The 18,174-nt window shown below is 38.0% G+C and overlaps 1 protein-coding gene across 5 annotated transcripts in view; it reads right to left on the reverse strand.

The window, feature by feature from the left end:
* Positions 1–6,908: 6,908 nt before the first annotated feature.
* Positions 6,909–18,174, reverse strand: part of MCF2L (MCF.2 cell line derived transforming sequence like) — a 119,902-nt gene continuing 108,636 nt past the window's right edge. For 4 of the 5 annotated variants that reach the window (XM_032226225.1, XM_032226222.1, XM_032226221.1 and 1 more), the window contains 9 exons: positions 16,988–17,209; positions 16,476–16,568; positions 15,987–16,065; positions 15,045–15,111; positions 14,596–14,705; positions 10,307–10,425; positions 9,749–9,861; positions 9,152–9,255; positions 6,909–8,860 (listed from right to left, as the gene is read on the reverse strand). In XM_032226225.1, the coding sequence (XP_032082116.1) occupies positions 8,769–8,860; positions 9,152–9,255; positions 9,749–9,861; positions 10,307–10,425; positions 14,596–14,705; positions 15,045–15,111; positions 15,987–16,065; positions 16,476–16,568; positions 16,988–17,209 (999 nt within the window). In that variant the 3' untranslated portion in view covers positions 6,909–8,768. The remainder of the gene's footprint in view (positions 8,861–9,151; positions 9,256–9,748; positions 9,862–10,306; positions 10,426–14,595; positions 14,706–15,044; positions 15,112–15,986; positions 16,066–16,475; positions 16,569–16,987; positions 17,210–18,174) is intronic. The other variant, XM_032226224.1, reaches the window with a different exon arrangement.

Below are 18,174 nucleotides of genomic sequence, written 5' to 3' on the forward strand. Positions count from 1 at the left end.
CAACTAAGAATGACTTAGATAATGGGGATCCGAGGTGTTATTGGATTGATAAAACCTTATGGTCTAGTTGCTGCAAAACTGCAGAAGGAAGCCCTGAGGATATACAATTTCTTTGTAATAATTATAAGAGTCAAAACCTACAATTAGGATGGAGTGGGTTATGTCAAGTGTTATGGGAACCCAACCGGTACAATGAAAGCCCCACTCGAGCTAAAAGGGTTCCAACTGTGGTGACCACAGGTGGATCGGAAGATTGTTCACCTTCTATTACAAAAGCTAGAATTGAAAGTCGAACTGTTAATACATTGGTGTATCATACACAGTCACCTCAGGGGTGTAAGTCTACTAAAATGAATTGCCTTCATAACAAAACTATGTATAGTTTGTGTACTTTACAAGGAAAGACTGTATGTTATAATCCCAACACTCCAGTTCGCCTCAATGTAACTCTATGGACAGGTCTGCCCAAGGTAGGTGCTAGAGATGACCCAGAGGGAGAGGGCAGGCTGTATTTCCTTAATTATACCGTACAATTGCAACAGCGTAAACAACCCCTGATTTTATGGTTTGATGCATGCACCGCCACTAAGAGAGGCTTTGGAGTGTCCTGTGGAGGTCAGGCTTGGGTTGAGGCTTATTATGCTAATCATAAATATTTATGTGAAACCTCGAATAGTTGGGAATATGGCAACCCTAACCAATGGTTACCTTGTGCAGGCACCGTGCAATGTACTGGATGGCAATGTGTTTGTGACTATACAGGAGGCGGATACAAGGGATGTTCCTATATAACTTCCTTCAGTAGAGGTGCTGGGAATATGATACGAATGGAGATATCCCGTAACACCCCATCCATAGTAACATATGGCTTTGGAATTGATGGTAAAGGATTGGACCCAAAGACATACTTAACTATTAAGGTTGAAAAAGTTAAAGATGGAGAAGTAAAGTCCCTTGGGTGGTCTGTATATGATACCCTACAAAAATTAGAAGACCCATTACCAATAAGTACCAAGGCCAACAATTTATTCATAGAAATGGCTGAACAGGTGGCTAAGACCTTGACAGTTAAAAATTGCTTTGTTTGTGGAGGAACTAACATGGGAGAACAGTGGCCATGGGAAGCCATGGAAGCTGATCCAGCAGTATATAACAATCTCTCCAAGGCTGGTAATATCACAGCAAGGAGAGACTTTACTGGAATTGTGTGGACCTTGTCTACTAATCTGGTAGGGAGAAATTGTTTTGTAAGGAATGGGTCAGTACATGTTGGAGATTTGATTTGTCCGGGATCATGGAATCCTGACTATAATATCTGGTCTTCACCTGCTAATATCACTCAGCCCCAACATTTTGATATGACCTATTTGAATTATCTAGATTCCTCCTCTATAGATAACCTATGGAAAGCTCCAGAAGCTATGTACTGGATTTGTGGAAAGTTAGCTTATGAAACCTTGCCTAGAAATTGGTCCGGCTCATGTATCTTGGGATGGATTAAACCTTCATTCTTTTTATTACCCATGAAAGCCCGCCAAGTGTTAGGAATTCCACTGTATGAGAAGGTTGATCTCCAAACTAGAAGGAAACGGGAACTGGATACGGTCTTTACCAATTTCCTTTGTAAGGATTGGGCCGCCTTTGAAGACAGTGACGTTTGGAGTTCAGAGAGGATTGTGTGTACATATGGCAGGGCTACGTGGGCAGAAGATGGGTCGTATGGGTATCGCACACCCATTTATATGCTAAATAGAATTATACGCCTACAAGCAGTATTAGATTTAGCGGGCCAACGTATCGATAAGGCTCTAAATATAATATCCACTGCTACAGATAAAATAAGGACCGCAGTATATCAGAATCGCTTGGCTTTAGATTATTTACTAGCTAAAGAAGGGGTCGTATGTGGTAAGTTTAATCTTTCTAATTGTTGTTTGCAAATAGATGAAACTGGAACTGTGGTTAAACAATTGACTACTGAAATGCGTCAACTAACCCACAATCCTGACCAGGTATGGCGGGGATTCAACTTTAAAGAAATCTTCGGTTCCTGGTTTCCCAAATTGCCAGGCTTACAAGCTATAGTGGCTTTAATAGGCTTAATTGCTGCCGGATGTGTATTAATCCCTTGTGTTTTACCTATTTTTGTACGTACTATTTCTAATAGTTTATCCTTAATAGCAGAGCGAAAAGCGACAGCACAGGTGATGGCTTTATGGGAATATGAAAAAATGCATCCGGTGGAAGAACCATCCAATGAACCTGAGTATGTGACTCTTCTGGAGATGTCAGATGAGTCACAAAGGGGGGACTAAGGTGGGCTAGAAGGCCTAGGTATGGTTAACAATGCTATATTCCATGTTTGATATCAACTGTTCTGATCAAAGATGAGGTTTTGCACCATTAAGCAGAAAACAATTGCTGACCGTTGCTGAAGTGGCAATAAATATTTTTACACATCTGGGAACAAGTCGACCCAGACGGGGAGTTTCCTGAAATCTTGCAAGATGTGTCCTGTTTATGTCACGCATGATCTATAAGGTGCTGACCATGTATATTTTAGGAATAGTAACAGTTGGCCATCTGGCATAGACAGTTTTGGTTCCTCTCATTACCTTATATGCTTAGATACTGCCTCTATAGATGATGACGTAATTTGCACTATAAATGAATGGCTTTGAGAACCCTTCGGGGTTCAAACTTTTGATGCTTATTTGGCATGTTTGAACCTGCGCATTCAATAAACTTTTCCTATATTGCATCGCTTGGCTTCGTTGTCTCCTACTTCTACTACAATCTAAGGCTCTGTTTTAGGCCCAGTACTCTTCAACATCTTCATCAATGATTTGGATGAGGGGATAAATGGGGAACTCATCAAATTTGCAGATGACACCAAGATGGCAGGAATAGCCAACACTCCAGAAGATAGGCTTAAGATACAGAAGGATCTTGACAAACTTGAACATTGGGCACTATCTAATAAAATGAAATTCAATGGTGAAAAGAGTAAGGTCCTACATTTAGGCAACAAAAACAAAATGCACAGATACAGTATAGGTGGTACGTTGCTCAATAGTAGTAACTGTGATAGGGATCTTGGAATTCTAGTGGACAACCATTTAAATATGAGGCAGCAGTGTGCAGCAGCTGCCAAAAAAGCCAATACAGTTCTAGGCTGCATAAACAGAGGGAAAGAATCAAGATCATGTGAAGTGTTAATAAATGCCTTGGTAAGGCTACACTTGGAGTACTGCATTCAGTTTTGGTCGCCACAATGTAAAAAAGATGTGGAGACTCTGGAAAGAGTGCAGAGAAGAACAACAAAGATGATTAGGGAGCTGGAGACTAAAACATATGAAGAACGGTTGCAGGAACAGGATATGTCTAGTTTAATGAAAAGAAGGACTAGGGGAGACATGATAGCAGTGTTCCAATATCTCAGGGGTTGCCACAAAGAAGAGGGAGTCAAACTATTTTCCAAAGCACCTGAGGGCAGGACAAGAAGCAATGGGTGGAAACTAATCAAGGAGAGAAACAACTTAGAACTGAGGAGAAATTTCCTGACAGTTAGAACAATTAATCAGTGGAACAGCTTGCGTCCAGAAGTTGTGAATGCCCCAACACTGGAAGTCTTTAAGAAGATGTTGGATAGCCATTTGTCTGAAATGGTATAGGGTTTCCTGCCTAGGCAGGGGGTTGGACTAGAAGACCTCCAAGGTCCCTTCCAACTCTGCTATTGTGTTATACTATCTGATAAATTATTTTAAAATAATTTGGATCTTCCATAGTTTTTAATTTAAAAAAACAGAAATTTTGTGGGACAGCCCTTAAATGGGATCTGGGAACTGAGATTTATCTGTCCTAATTAAAATCACTCCTCTAGATTTTATTATTTGTAGTGTCAATAGCAGTAGACTTATATACCGCTTCATAGGCCTTTCAGGCCTCTCTAAGCGGTTTACAGAGAGTCAGCATATTGCCCCCAACAATCTGGGTCCTCATTTTACCCACCTCGGAAGGATGGAAGGCTGAGTCAACCCTGAGCCGGTGAGATTTGAACCGCTGACCTGCTGATCTAGCAGTAGCCTGCAGTGCTGCATTTAACCACTGCGCCACCTTGGCTCAAAGTGTCCACAAAAACAAACAAACAACCCCTGAACTTGACAAATGGAGATCTTTCATTTAGAAAAAAAAGTAGTTGTATAGGATGATTCTCATTCCACTGAACACTGAATGGTCTTCTAGGGTCATGTTTCTGAATGTGGGCCACCTGAAAATCTAGAACTTCAATTTCTCATGGCTGGCTGGGTAATTCTGGGAGTTGAAATTCATACACGTTCAACAGGCCAAGGCTGAGAAGTTCTGTTCTCTGCCTTTTTAAAGAACTATTTTAGATTTTTTATCCTGCCTTTATTATTTTTTTTAATAATAGAAGGAGGTGAACATACCTAATACTCTTTCCTCCTATTTTGTTTTCTTAAAAGAGCAACTTTGTGAGAATTGGCCTGAGAGAGTATGACTGCCAAAATCACCCTGCTGACTTTCATGTCTGAAGCAGGTCTAGAACTCACAAATTCCTGGTTTCTAGTTTAGTGCCTAAACCACTGGCTCTATAATCCCTTCATAATCCCTCATAACATTCGGGTAATCCACATCATAGCTAGTTTGGCTTTGATACAAGTCCTGGTAGAAGACAAAGGAACATGTTAAATATAAAGTTACACACATAATAGACGTTTTTATTTATTCTCCCAAAATTGAAGCCTCAATATTAGTGGTCCAAAAGAGAAGCAATATAATCAAGTTATAACATTATTTGTCAGCTCCAGTGAGCCCACGGATCCAGAGTAGCTGGGAATTGTGCTTCCCAGCTGGTGATCTCCCTCCTCCACAAGCAATTCAGCTGAGAACTCTCCATAACTGACTGCCAGGTGGTTTTCACTCTGGGTCATGAGGTGATGTGGGGAGGTGTGTACGGGGGTTATTATAACTGAAAAAACCAGGCAGGTCCTTTAAAACACTGTAACCTTTTATTCAGTAGCTGAAGTAGTGTAACAAAACTCGCAACAATGTATTAAATGAAGCCGGCTGGGCGGCTGCAGGAACAGCTGAAACAATAGAGCAATCAACAAGGTTGTTGCTTTAACAAGACAGTTAACTGTTTAAACGGCTTGCCTTTTATACTGCAATCACCTGGCTCGTGTTACAGCTCGCGCTGATGACAGCTCGGCAACTGACAGGCACGTCTGATTGGCTAAGACGCACCTGGCTGCTTCCGAGCTGTCATTCGTAACAGCGAGGACTTTCTTCAATACACAACAGGGGTGGGGTTTATCCTAAATATCACATAAAGTATAAAAGGTGGTGGGGAGCCCCAGATGTCAGCTCTGACAATTTATCCATTGCCGTAGTGCTTTGTTGGTCAGTTCGTGCCAGAGGAGATAAACTGCATTTTCAAACCGTCTCTATGTTTGGCTGTTTTCCTTAACCCTTCGGAACCTGACAGTTTTATCAGAACTCACACCATGGCTTGGGTTGGAGGCTGCAGGCTTGGGGGAGACTGCCTGGCAACTCATACAACTGTGCTGGAGGCTGTGTCAGGGCCAGGAGAGACACCATTGGATGTAAGGCCTAAGGACCACTCGGTGGCATGGAAGCCTACAGCAGAACTTCTAGAGACCGGTGTGGGGCGGGCCCATGTAGGAATGACAGGGGATTTTTGTTTCTACCATAGCTTTCCATAAAGCTTGACTTTAGAAAAGAGAAACAAGATATGTATTGCCAACATAAGAAGTTTTAACAACTGATCTGTAATCTGATGCATATGCTTGTAAGAGCCCATCCAACACCATTCTTTTGCAATGCCGCAATATCTCTCCAAGCACTGCCCTGTCCATTATCTCGGAAGACCACTGCCCAAAACATTTCCTGCAGCACCTCTATGGTTTGGCTGCCCACTGCGGTGGAGTAACTTCAATTGTCGTCTGATATGCACTTTTCATGCCATTGGGTGAAATGGGTTCCAGAAGGGGTGAGTGGGGGGGACATGGGGAAGGCCTCTGTTGTCCTGAACCCCTGGCGGGCGCAAACACCATTTTAAGCTTTACTGTAGGGGTAATATTGAAGACCATTGTTATTTTGAGTTTAATGACATATTTTGATTTCTTTCTCCTACTGGTATTATTAAGAGTGTAGAAGTTCAGAACTCATTTTGAGGTAACCTGTTTGTTGTTTATTCTCGTTATTGCATACAGGAGAAAGGTAGGGAACCTTCACGTGGCTGCAAAGCTTTTCTTATGGTGAAAGTCCCAAACATCCGATTGCTATTCCATTCATGTGCCACCCAGTCAAGATCAGGTCTTGCAGTTTCATGACCATAAACATGGTGCCAGGCTTTAATAAAAATCTTGGGGCTGTTGTTGTTTATTGGAAGCTTCTGCACGGGATCTGGCATGGGGTACCTCTGGAATTTGGTCATCCATGGGGTATGTCTGCTATTATAAAGGAGCACTTGGTGGCCTGCAAGACATTTGGGTTTGCTTTTTAATGTTAAGCAAACTGATTTAAAAGCATGAATTAATAATAAAGCTTAAAATCCATTTATTTACTGGTATGCTTACTGTCTTTGGATCCAAAAGAGCAAATTACCTGGTCACCAGATCACTGCCCTGACACTTGGCAAAAGACAAATTTAGATTATAAAACAAATGGTTTTGGGGAAAGAGGAGAAGACAGTCTTAAAAGGGGAGAAGAGAGTCTCTATTCCTAAGCATCTGAAATGATGCTTTAGGAATAGAGCCTATATGGGCTTTGTCTTGTTTTGTGAAACAAAACAAAATCAAAATAATACACCCATGTGCACTTGAGTGCGCACACACATATACACACTTCTATACGTTCAGACCAACCAACAAGTAATGCTTAAATTTATTCAAAGTATCATACATACAATAAGGATACTGGATTCTGTAGTAGTAATTTACATCAGCAGTAAAAAATTGAAATATTGGCTATTAAAGTGCAATGATACATGTACAAGCACATGAAATGACACTGGCAAGTATAAAGTAAACAGGATTTGATAGGAGAGCCTTCTGCAGAGCTTGGTTTCCCTGTAGTAGCTCTTTACAAAAGCCAATGATAACCAACCATTTTATATGGTATATTAAGATGTCACTTACTGTTTCCCAAGCCAAAGCAGATTGGCAGAGGGAGGACGCGACAAGCCCTATGTATGTACTCCAGCATTACATTCTTCCTTCATCAGCCAATGTTGTAAATAAAAAAAGTTTCTCTTCTCTTTTTGTTACACCCATATTTACAAAATAAGTTATAAAGAATATTGCTAGTAGATTAGCAGAAAAGAACCAACACTGGCTTTGCCAGCATGGCCCCATTTTCTGAGAAGGTTCAGGGAAAGATAGATCATGCTGAAAGTATATTAATTAAAGCCTTGGAAAGACTACACACTGATGCTTTTTAAAAAGCTGAAATGCAAGGACTGGAAGATTATAAATAGATATTTTTACATTAATACATAACACATACACATATAAACACACATACAAAAATAATATCTTGGTGAACTAACCGCAGTCAGCTGCAGTTGGCTGGGAACCTGTCTGACATTTGGAACAATCAAAGTCAGTGGTTATATATACCAAGCCAAAATGCAGACAAACTTGTTATATTTCTACTGTTTTCATAAATATTGAAAGTCAAACATTCATTTCCACATAACACCAGCATGAGCTGTAAATTAATTCAGATGTATGAGTAAATCCAGCATGGTTTAAATGTGGTTTTAAGTAGTCCTTCCTTTGGCAAGATAGATTTATAAATTGTTTTCTTAGAAGAATTTGTTTGTACAATATTACTCTATTTCACACAAAGAAAGTAAAATACTTAATAATTTATTTCCTATTCCTGTGTGTGATGCCTTCAGTTTTGCAACAAACTGAATTTTTAAAAAAAAGCAGCAGTAAGGTTTCAGTCCCACAGAGAATTAGAAAATTCTAAAATGATTGAACAGCTTTTGGCCTAGTTGCCAAAGGACAAAAGCTGAGGACAGAGGACAATTTTGTGACATTGTAGTATCATCTTAACTAGTACAAAAATGGATTGCAATATTTTCACTTCTTTTTTTTAAAACAAAGATTTGTATGTCCAAATAAACACGAAATTATCATAATTCCATAAACAATAGTAATTGGTCTTAAAATTTGGTTCAGTGTTAAAAATACTTCAGGTTATCAATTTTTTTCATCATGGCTAAAGGAAATGCCACAGAAAATGAAGTTAGAAAAGAATTATGGTACCACATCAAATTAGCAAATACTCAGCTCTGTCATTTCCTGCACATTATATTTTGACTCCAGATGGCTTTTATTCATTTATTTATGAAGATCAAGTTTTTCAGTTGTTGTTTTCTACATTCTATATTAATTTAATAATCATTGTTTTAACTAGTCAGATTTACACAATGGAAACTAATGGCTGCTGGTAATATTCTTCCCAAGATATCTATGACAAAGTCCATTTCATTCTTGAAGAGTGATAGGTTTCTATGCTGGCAGCTTCCAGAAGAGTTATTCCCACTAATCCATCACCAATGTATTCAGGTTCTTCAAGAATACCCACTAAACCATCTTTAAACACAAGAGGAACAACTGAGAAATGTGCAATTATGATGCTTCTTTACTTCTTTAACATCTGATAGTCACATTGGCAGTTTTAAATCTTCAGAGAGTTGTGGTGGAACTTTCAATTTAACCCTTAGTATCTGAGAAGGGATTGCTGACATTGCAATTTTCACTACAACTTGAAGATGAACTCAATGTACTTGAACCCGCTGCAGATTCTGAAAAAAAACCACCCCACATATATATTAACAGGATATTATACAATGAGGTTTTGTATATATTTCTAAATTGCTTACTGAAATGTTCCCTAAGTGGTGTAAAAGAAACTTGCAAAAATAAAACTGAATAAACCCATTTCTGTAAAACAATATAGATACAAACATCTGTATAGTACATCATTCCACCTAAGGGGAAGGGATATCTAAGCAAATACAATTTTTTAAAAGATAGATGATGAAGTATATTTGATAAATGAAACTAATTGTAAACATCTGCAAAGCGAACCTTACCTAAGCTGCTGAGAGAGAAAGCAGATTTGGAGTTACTGAGTAACGGTATCAAAATGTTGATAGGGACCCACCCTTCTTTGTTTGTGCTCAAATTTCTCAGATACCTAAAAATACACATTTGCTGTCAAACTGTTGAAAAACCCAGCATCTACAAGGAATCAAAACATTATGGCTAAATTCAGAAGCAATATAGCCACCCCATGTTTAGATTTAGATGGTATTTGGAATGTAATCTTATATATACACTCTGAACATTCCAGATTTCCAGCAGTTGTAAGAATGCAAATTAGACTCTCATTTTCCCATCTCTTATTTTGGGGGTAGGGCTTATATTAGGCACACATGTGAAAATCAAGCTAGGTCTTATTTTCAGGATAGCTCTTATTTTTCGAGAAACAACAGTATTTGTACTGAATTGTTTTAGTTTGCTCTATTGTTGTAGCTTTGTCAAAGACTGTTCTTATAATGGGAGATGGGGGGGAGGAAGCAATATTATAAGCTTCTTCAAGATTTCTTAACCATACTTATATATCTAGAATAGTATATACATATTGGGCAAAAGTATATTTCAATATATTTTGTATTACAATACAATACCAAAGGCCATCTGCTGCTTCATGGATTAGCTGAACTAACTCTCCACTGTTCAGGATCAAGCCGTTTGAGCTACCTTTATCGTAACTGGCTACGACAGTATATTTACCAGGAACCTAAATATAAAAATGAGAAACCACAGTTGGTTTTATAAGAAATAATCATCTAAGTATTAGAACTATCGCAATAAATAGATTGACATTTGAGACATAACTAAACAGTGGTATCAGTTTAGTTTTTCTATAATGAAGTTCCCAAATGCAGTCTTTCGGGTTAAATTAAAGACCCATTTTATAACATTTCAGGATTACAGCTTTCTAATATGTGTATGACTTTACATTCATACATATAAATATTCAGGACCTTTAAGAAATGTTATAATTATAATTTATAATTATGTTATGTTATTAATAGCTACAGTAGAGTTGTTCAAATCTATCCATCTATAATTCTTTTCTGTACTGTAATTATAAAAAAACATTAATTTTTCCTTAGTGATTACTTATTCAGTGAGTGGATCCATATATTTCATCACATTTCTACAATGAAGATGAAAATTACCAATTTCTTCTCTGCCTTTCCCTCTTCTTCTGCATCTGATGAATTAAATGGATCTTCTGCACTAGACCAACCATCGTTTTCTTCAGAAGCATCAAGAGATTGAAAGGTTTTGGACAAACCTGAATAAATCAATACTTATTATTATTATCTGAGATTCAGACACCCAGAGACACACGTATAGTTTTAACATAAAAATAAAGAATCCATTTGGAACTAGGGATAACAAAACAAAATTAATTTAAGAAGTGGGTCTAGTTCTTTTTTTTCCTGCTATTAGTCTTACATTCACTGAATTTTGGTTTTAAACATGAATGATTTTTCATTAAATCATATAGAAATATTTAATAATACCACTATTTAATATTTTGTATAACAACATATAAAAAAGTACAAAACAAGGAACTCATTCAATACTGGCAAAAATATGCTTAGAACAAGCCAATTGTAACCACTGCATTTAATTTCAACTCACTCACTTCCAGAATAAGTAACTACTACAGAAATATAATTTTTCTCTATTTAACAATACAACTTCAAACAACTGCCCATATCATCTAATGTATCTTTCTATATTGGTTCACTATTCTATCTTCCTGTTCTACTTTATTTAACACAGGCAAGAAAGTAAACATATAGTGGCAGAAATATAGCAATAGTACTTAGAGTTATATACTGCTTCACAGCCCTCTCTAAGCAGTTTACAGAGTCAGTCTATTGCCCCCAACGATCTGGGTCCTCATTTTACCCACCTCAGAAGGATGGAAGGCTGAGTCAACCTTAAGCCTGGTGAGATTTGATCTCCCAAACTGCTAACAGCAGAAGTAGCCTGCAGTACTGCACTCTAACCACTGCACAATTTACAATTAGAAAATGTTTAGTTGATAATGATGACACCTAGTTTCTATTGAATAAAATAGGTGGGATGCAACTGACAGGATGGTTCAGGGAAAATTTGAATGCATTTCTCCTAATAGTTAAAGGTATTCAAGTACATTTAATCCCTCCCTATTGTTACCAGTAAATAGAATAATTTCTTTAATGGACAGTGTCTGGAAATGTCAAACAAACGAAACACAGGAGAGATATTTGTGTCTGTGAATTTTTCTTTCTGTGATTTTTGCAGTCTGTAACTATCACTTCCACGAGATCCTGAAGGCATTTATATTTAGTTAGTCATAGACTGCCAGTGTAATGCAGAGGTCAATGGGTTGCATTGAATTGTAGCTTCTGACATCTTGAAAGAACAAAATGTCAGAAGCTACAATTATGGAACATATCTAGATTGCTCCTCATTATGATTTCATCATAATGGTAAATAGGGAACTCTCTGATTACCCTGTTTTCCTGAAAATAAGACCACTCCAGATAATAAGCCCAATCAGACTTTTGAGCATAAGCGCTAAATTAAGCCCTACCCCCAAAATAAGCCCTCCTTGAAAATATTGCTACACAGCAGCACCATGAGGTGATCACACTTGCCAACTCCTGCACCTCAAAAATAATAAGACCTCCATGAAAATAAGGCCAAGTGCTTATTTCAGGGGTCAAAGACCCTTTCTTATTTTTAGGGAAACATGGTACATCCTGACATCTTTAGAAGCAGAAATCTGCAGATCCATACAACAAGTAGAAAATCTAAAAAGAACTAAAAAGGAAGCTTTTATTAAATAAATGGGCACAAATGAAGAATGAAAAGGCGACAATCCTATCTACAAAATCCAGCCATGACTAAATCAAGCAAGCAACCTGTGCTTGAGAGCAGGTCTGTTATGTCTCAAGTGGGCAAGGAAAGAAAGCCACAACAAACCACACCATGCAGAAAGCTCAATGATCTAGGTCTAAGAAAAAATATGTTACCTTGCCTGCCTTGGGCTGTTAGTAAAAGGTAAGTAGCGCTGACCCACTTTGCCCTGTTCCATGTTAACACAGACTTTGCATCTGTGAAAGAACTGAATAATAAATATCCCTCTTTCATTATGCTGCAGCTATATCATTTATATTATTGGAAGCTATATTTAACCTGTTCATAATTAAATGGATGCCCCAAAGCAGTTTGTTTTGCATAGCTTTACCCATATGGAGATAATGTTTTTCATATGCCATGTAGATACTGTATATTTTGTGGGAATGTAAGGCTTAATAATATTTAATAGAAAAGGAACAATGCAATAAATGGAAATGCAAGGAACCAGCGTACTTAGTGAGTGATAAACCCCAGAGGTGGTATTCAGCCAGTTCTCTACTGTTCGGGAAAATCAGTAGTGGAGGCTGTGGGAGGCTCCGCCCATCCACCATGACGTAATGTGTGACCACTGCACATGTGCAGAAGGCGGTGCGCATGCACAGACGTGGCATGTGCGATCACATTTGCGAACTGGTAGAGAAGGTAAGTGAATCCCACCGCTGGGGACCCCTAATGAGTACTATAAGAATTTGGGTGAGATATCCTCTGGGATCTTCCTTATATTATATCCTTATATCAACAGAGCTTTCTCCTCCTTCTGGTCACTGATGCCAGCTGCTTGCTTGCCAGGAAAAGAGTTGATGAATAAACAAGCAATAGCAACAGCAGCAGGTTTTTCCCCTCCTCCTTAGTTACTCATATCTTCAGAATGGATACAGAAAACCCTAACTCTTTTTGTCATCTACCAGACAACTTGATTTTTGGGATCCAAACTGGTAGCCTTAGTACGTGACAACAGGGTTATAGTTATGAGACTTTTGCCAGATCAAAATCAGAGGTGGGTTGCTACCGGTTTGGCCTGGATCGGCTGAACCAGTAATAGCAATGACGGCGCCACCTGCTCGGATGCTTCTGTGCATGCACAGAAGCATTGTGTGCATAGGGGAGCGCACCCGAACCAGTAGTAAAAAGATTAGCAACCCCCCTCTGGTCAAAACATGCTCATGTTTGGTGCGGCTATATTTCAGATATGAGACTCATGTTTTACACTGACAATTTTCAATAATTTCCAAATGAGAGCTGTAGATAGATAGATCAGGCAAAGGAAGGATTCATTTTATTAAACTAGTGCTTCCTCATAATGTTGAGTTCATTTTATCATGGATACAAACTATTATGGTTGCTATAATCTGCTATACAATTATTATGGTTGCTATACAAATTATTATGGTTTCTATACTCTCTTTGTTCTTATCCATTCCCTTTATCCAGTGTCATCTTCTATCAGTGTTGCCCAGTGGTGGCTGCTGCCGGTTCAGGCCACCACCCCTACCGACCCACCAGGCCACAATCCCATCCTATATTGCTGTGTTTTTGATGCCGCACGCAAGGAATGTGCGCACGCACATTTCTGGCGCTGGGCGAACCTGTTGTTACAGTATGTGACTCCCACCTCTGGTGTTACCCTCAGCCTTGCAGAACATAACCACATCTTTTACTCTATCATCTGCCCATTTTATCTGCTCACAGCACAACTGCTTGAACTTCATTTGAATGAAATATTCTATATGTTGACTCAGCCTTCTATTCTTCTGAGGTTAGTAAAATGACAACTCAGATTGTTGGGGGCAAAATGCTGACTCTAAAATTGCTTTGAGAAGGCTATAAAGCACTGTGAAGCAGTAAAGAAATCTAAGTGCTATTGCTATTTCCTGATTTCAAGGCTGATCGATCAGTTCTTTTGCAGTCTTTAGATCTGTAACAATCAGATCCATTATTTCTACGAAAGTTTCTCAATGTTCATTTTTCACAGACACAAATTAACACTGGAAATACCACTGATTTAATTATAGGGATTGGTACTGCCATTAGCATATACTTATCATTAATAAACTTGCCTAAGGTTTTTTTTTACTGTTTTTTCCTAAAATTAATCTGTTTTTCTACATATCTTGAGCACAGTTTATCCTTATTCCTTATTTATTAAAGAAAATTGAACTGCTGACCAATTTCATTATCAAACATAAGTTTACTAAGCAGTTCTTAAGGGAGTCAAACATTCAATTCTTCAAAGAATTGACAAACATAGCCAGCACATAGCAGACTTTATTGGGATTCTACATTATTAAATGTAATTTCCCTCAAACAAAAAGGAGATGGGTAACTATTTTAGTGTAGTTGTTAAACCAGACTAAGGACAGCAATGGATCAAGTTAAGTCCATATTTTTTGAAACCTGAAAGTCAAATTTCATAAGAGGCATTGACCTCTATATTTTAATATTTTATAATATTTACTGATCTTACATCACAATATAATAACCACATTATTTTTTGTTTCATACCATAACTTTTCCAATTGGTTCCATGAAAAGCTTTTGAATTTACCTTTGCTTTTTTCAAGATTCTTTGGTGCTACAGAACTGATACAACCATCTGGACTATCTGAATTTCTCATTTCTTTTTTTCTCAAGTGCCTTCCCTCATTTTTTGAAGGGCTATTCATGGAAGAAAGTGAGAGTTATCATTTATAGTTATCTTAATAGTGAATGATTTACATCACAGAAAGATCTTTAAAACAAACTGCAGGAGATGATTTTTTTAATGACTTATTGTGCATTAGAATATAAATCCACATGGGAAAACTGGTTTTAGGAAACCATGTATATAACCTGAGTCCATAATCTATTTTGGGGGAAAGCCTCTAAAGTACATTTAAGTACTGCACAAAAGTTAAGAATTTAAATCTCTAACTTGATTCATGACACTTGAAATCCAAAAGCATCAATTGTTTTCAACTTTTTAAAAAGTAATCTTTGATGTAGAGAATGACTCACCTGGTATTACTTGAGAGAGATAAAGGTAAACTCTGAGTGTGTTCAACAGCTTTATGCTGGCTAGCTTCTGTAAGTGAGAGAAAGAGTGGGAAAGCAATAGCAATAGTTAGACTTATATACCGCTTCATAGGGCTTTCAGCCCTCTCTAAGCGGTTTACAGAGTCAGCATATCGCCCCCAACAACAATCCGGGTCCTCATTTTACCCACCTCGGAATGATGGAAGGCTGAGTCAACCTTGAGCCTGGTGGGATTTGAACAGCCGAACTGCTGAACTGCAGTCAGCTGAAGTAGCCTGCAGTGCTGCATTTAACCACTGCGTCACATTGACAAGCTTAAGCTTTGGAGACTAACATTAAAATTCTCTAATCATGAATGAAGGCAAACTGTTGTTCAAACAGGGAACTATTTTATCTGCAGTCCAAATACCTTAATAAATGTATACATTTTTTTTAACATCACAATGTACTGAATATGGACAGAATTCTCACTTAAATAATAGGGTTTTAACTAGAGTAACTAACTGTAACCTATGGTAACTTGCTCATGGCCATCACTTCTAGCTCATAATATATACTTTGCCATCTCTGCTTAGTCTTGCCTTTTCTTTATTGGGGCAGGGAACTGTCAAAAATAACCTTGCATCCCTATCCCAAGCAGACAGATGTGCGTTTTCTGATGTGAAGGGAAAAAACCCCATGGTATACCTTCTGATCCCCATTTTCTACAGGAAAAAGTACGAGGGGGCAGCTAAAAATGAAAGTGTGTTGTGAGTCCTGCTTCAAATAATGACCGCCTAATGATTTCAAGGAAGAAGAGCTAATTTTGTTCCCTTCCTCAGAAATTTGTTTGTTTAGAAAAATAAACACAATTTTTACTGTATGCTGATATTTTACAGCTAAGCATTAGATATCAGGGAGATTGATGAGAAAGACTTAACTTACGCCTGCAAGCCTGTAATTGGCTGGTCAATACTTTTCTAATTTCATTTACCCAGGTAGCTTTGATTTCAGGAGTTGCAGCCTATGTAAAACAACAACAACCAGAAATTTAATTCTTTTGTTCTTCTGAAGGCAGCCAGGCCGAGAGAGAGAGAGTATATTTATGCAAAAGGAGAATGGTTTGGATTGGGATATCATAGTTGCCATTTTATCATTAGTGACCTCCAATGGGATGCCACTGTCTCATTTTCACAAAATGCAACAAAATTTCTTACTTCTGTTTTCTAACCATCTTTCCCCCACTAGCCCTGAAGAAAGGGACTGCATTGCTGCAGAAATTATGTAAATATTATTCTTGTATTTGTAATTATGCTATTGTCTTCATGTTTTTATTAGCTTTCCTGAGCATCATAGCTGGCAGAAGTGGGGAAAAAACTGATCAAATAAATAAAGAGCTTTTTCAATAAACAGCACTTAAAGAAAAGATTTTACCTGTACTATGTAAACTTCTTCCCTTGCATTATACCAGATTTCAAATTTTTTAATATCCCCTTTGACGTTTTCTGTTATTCCAACTGCAGTCATCTAGAAAACCAAAAAAAAAATTAAAGCAATATTCAAAGATTTCCTAATTTATGTCATTTTAGAAAAAGTATACAAGAAATGGAGAGAAAACAAGATTGCATTTGTTGGCCAGACTGACTAGGTACTACATTAATTAAACTGTACACTGATATTGTTGTTCTGATTTTCCAAAAACAGACATTGGAGTAGAGAAGATCAACAGTTTTAAATCTATGTTTTTATGACATATAGAGGATCAATATATTTCAGGCTTATTCACCACTGAACAGAACAGAATAGAAATAAGGCAATTTTAGTTTTATTCCAATGTAACTGGTCTTTGGCCAAATATTCAAATATTTAAAATTATGCAATTTAAGATTCAGAACTTCAAATTCAAACATTTGTCTATATATTTTAAATGTATTTTTAAATCTTACATTTAAAGAATTCTTAAAACTGTATGAAGGAGCTTTTTCATAACCTTCTCCATTTTCTTCTCTCTTTTTACAGAATAAGATTGCTTTCTCGTGGAGGAAGAGATGTCTTTGCATTGGCTTAAATCGAGCCAAATCTTTCACTTTTGAGTGACCCTTTTTATGATCAATCCATACGTTAAAGGATCCTTGCATTAAAAGTTTCCCCAGTTCATTCAGGTTCCCCTTCAAGGAAAAAAAAAGGAAACACAGATACATGCACGATCAATAGAATTGCAAGTAGATGATTTTATTTCTGATTACTACCGTGTTTCCCCAAAAATAAGACAGGGTCTTACTTTCTTTTGACCTGCAAAATAAGCCGTATTTTCAGGAACGTCTTATTATTTTTGAGGTGCAGGTGGCAGTGAGTGTGGTCACCTCATGGCTGCTGCTGTGTTGCAATATTTTCGGGGAGGACTTATTTTAGCGCATACACTCAAAAGTCTGATTGGGCTTCTTATCAGGGAACATCTTATTTTCAGGGAAACAGGGTAAAATGTGATTGTTAAATAATGATGGCCCAAGTAATATAATTCAGCAAGTTCAAAATCAAAGGAGAAAATGATTATTTTGCTTAAGCCTGTCCGTTACAGTTGTAAGTATTGTGATCATTAAGCGAATTACCCACATGATTCCTTCATTTAACGACAGGGGTGGGTTGCTGCCAGTATTATTGCCGGTTCTGTGTATGTGTGCATTTGCACCTAATGTAAAATGTGAGTGCACATTTGAACCTAAAAAGGTCTGTGCATGTGCAAAACGTTAAAGGGAAAAAACTTATATTTCTACAATAAAAATTGTTCTATGCATGCGCAGAACCAAAAACCAGGATGGCGCCACCATAGGAGAACTTGTTTGGGGGCGTGGCAGGCCTGGGTCGCTACCGGTTCCAGCAACCCAGGTCGCCAAATTATTACTGGTTCGGCCAAACCGGTCTGAACCGGTAGGAACCCACCTCTGCTCTCCCTGTTGTAGAGCACAGGGTGCCTCAAAAGGGGGAGGGGGTTGGGAAGCCTAGCCCAAGCCCAGTTCTCCACTACAGCACCTCCTCAATTTACACACAGCCCACTCAGGCTTCCCACACTCCCTAAGGAACACAGTTCTCTGCTTCCCACCCCACTGAATCTTTGCAGGTCTTGGGCCTGCTT

Source organism: Thamnophis elegans, chromosome 11 (assembly GCF_009769535.1).
Source record: "Thamnophis elegans isolate rThaEle1 chromosome 11, rThaEle1.pri, whole genome shotgun sequence".
NCBI lineage: Eukaryota > Metazoa > Chordata > Lepidosauria > Squamata > Colubridae > Thamnophis > Thamnophis elegans.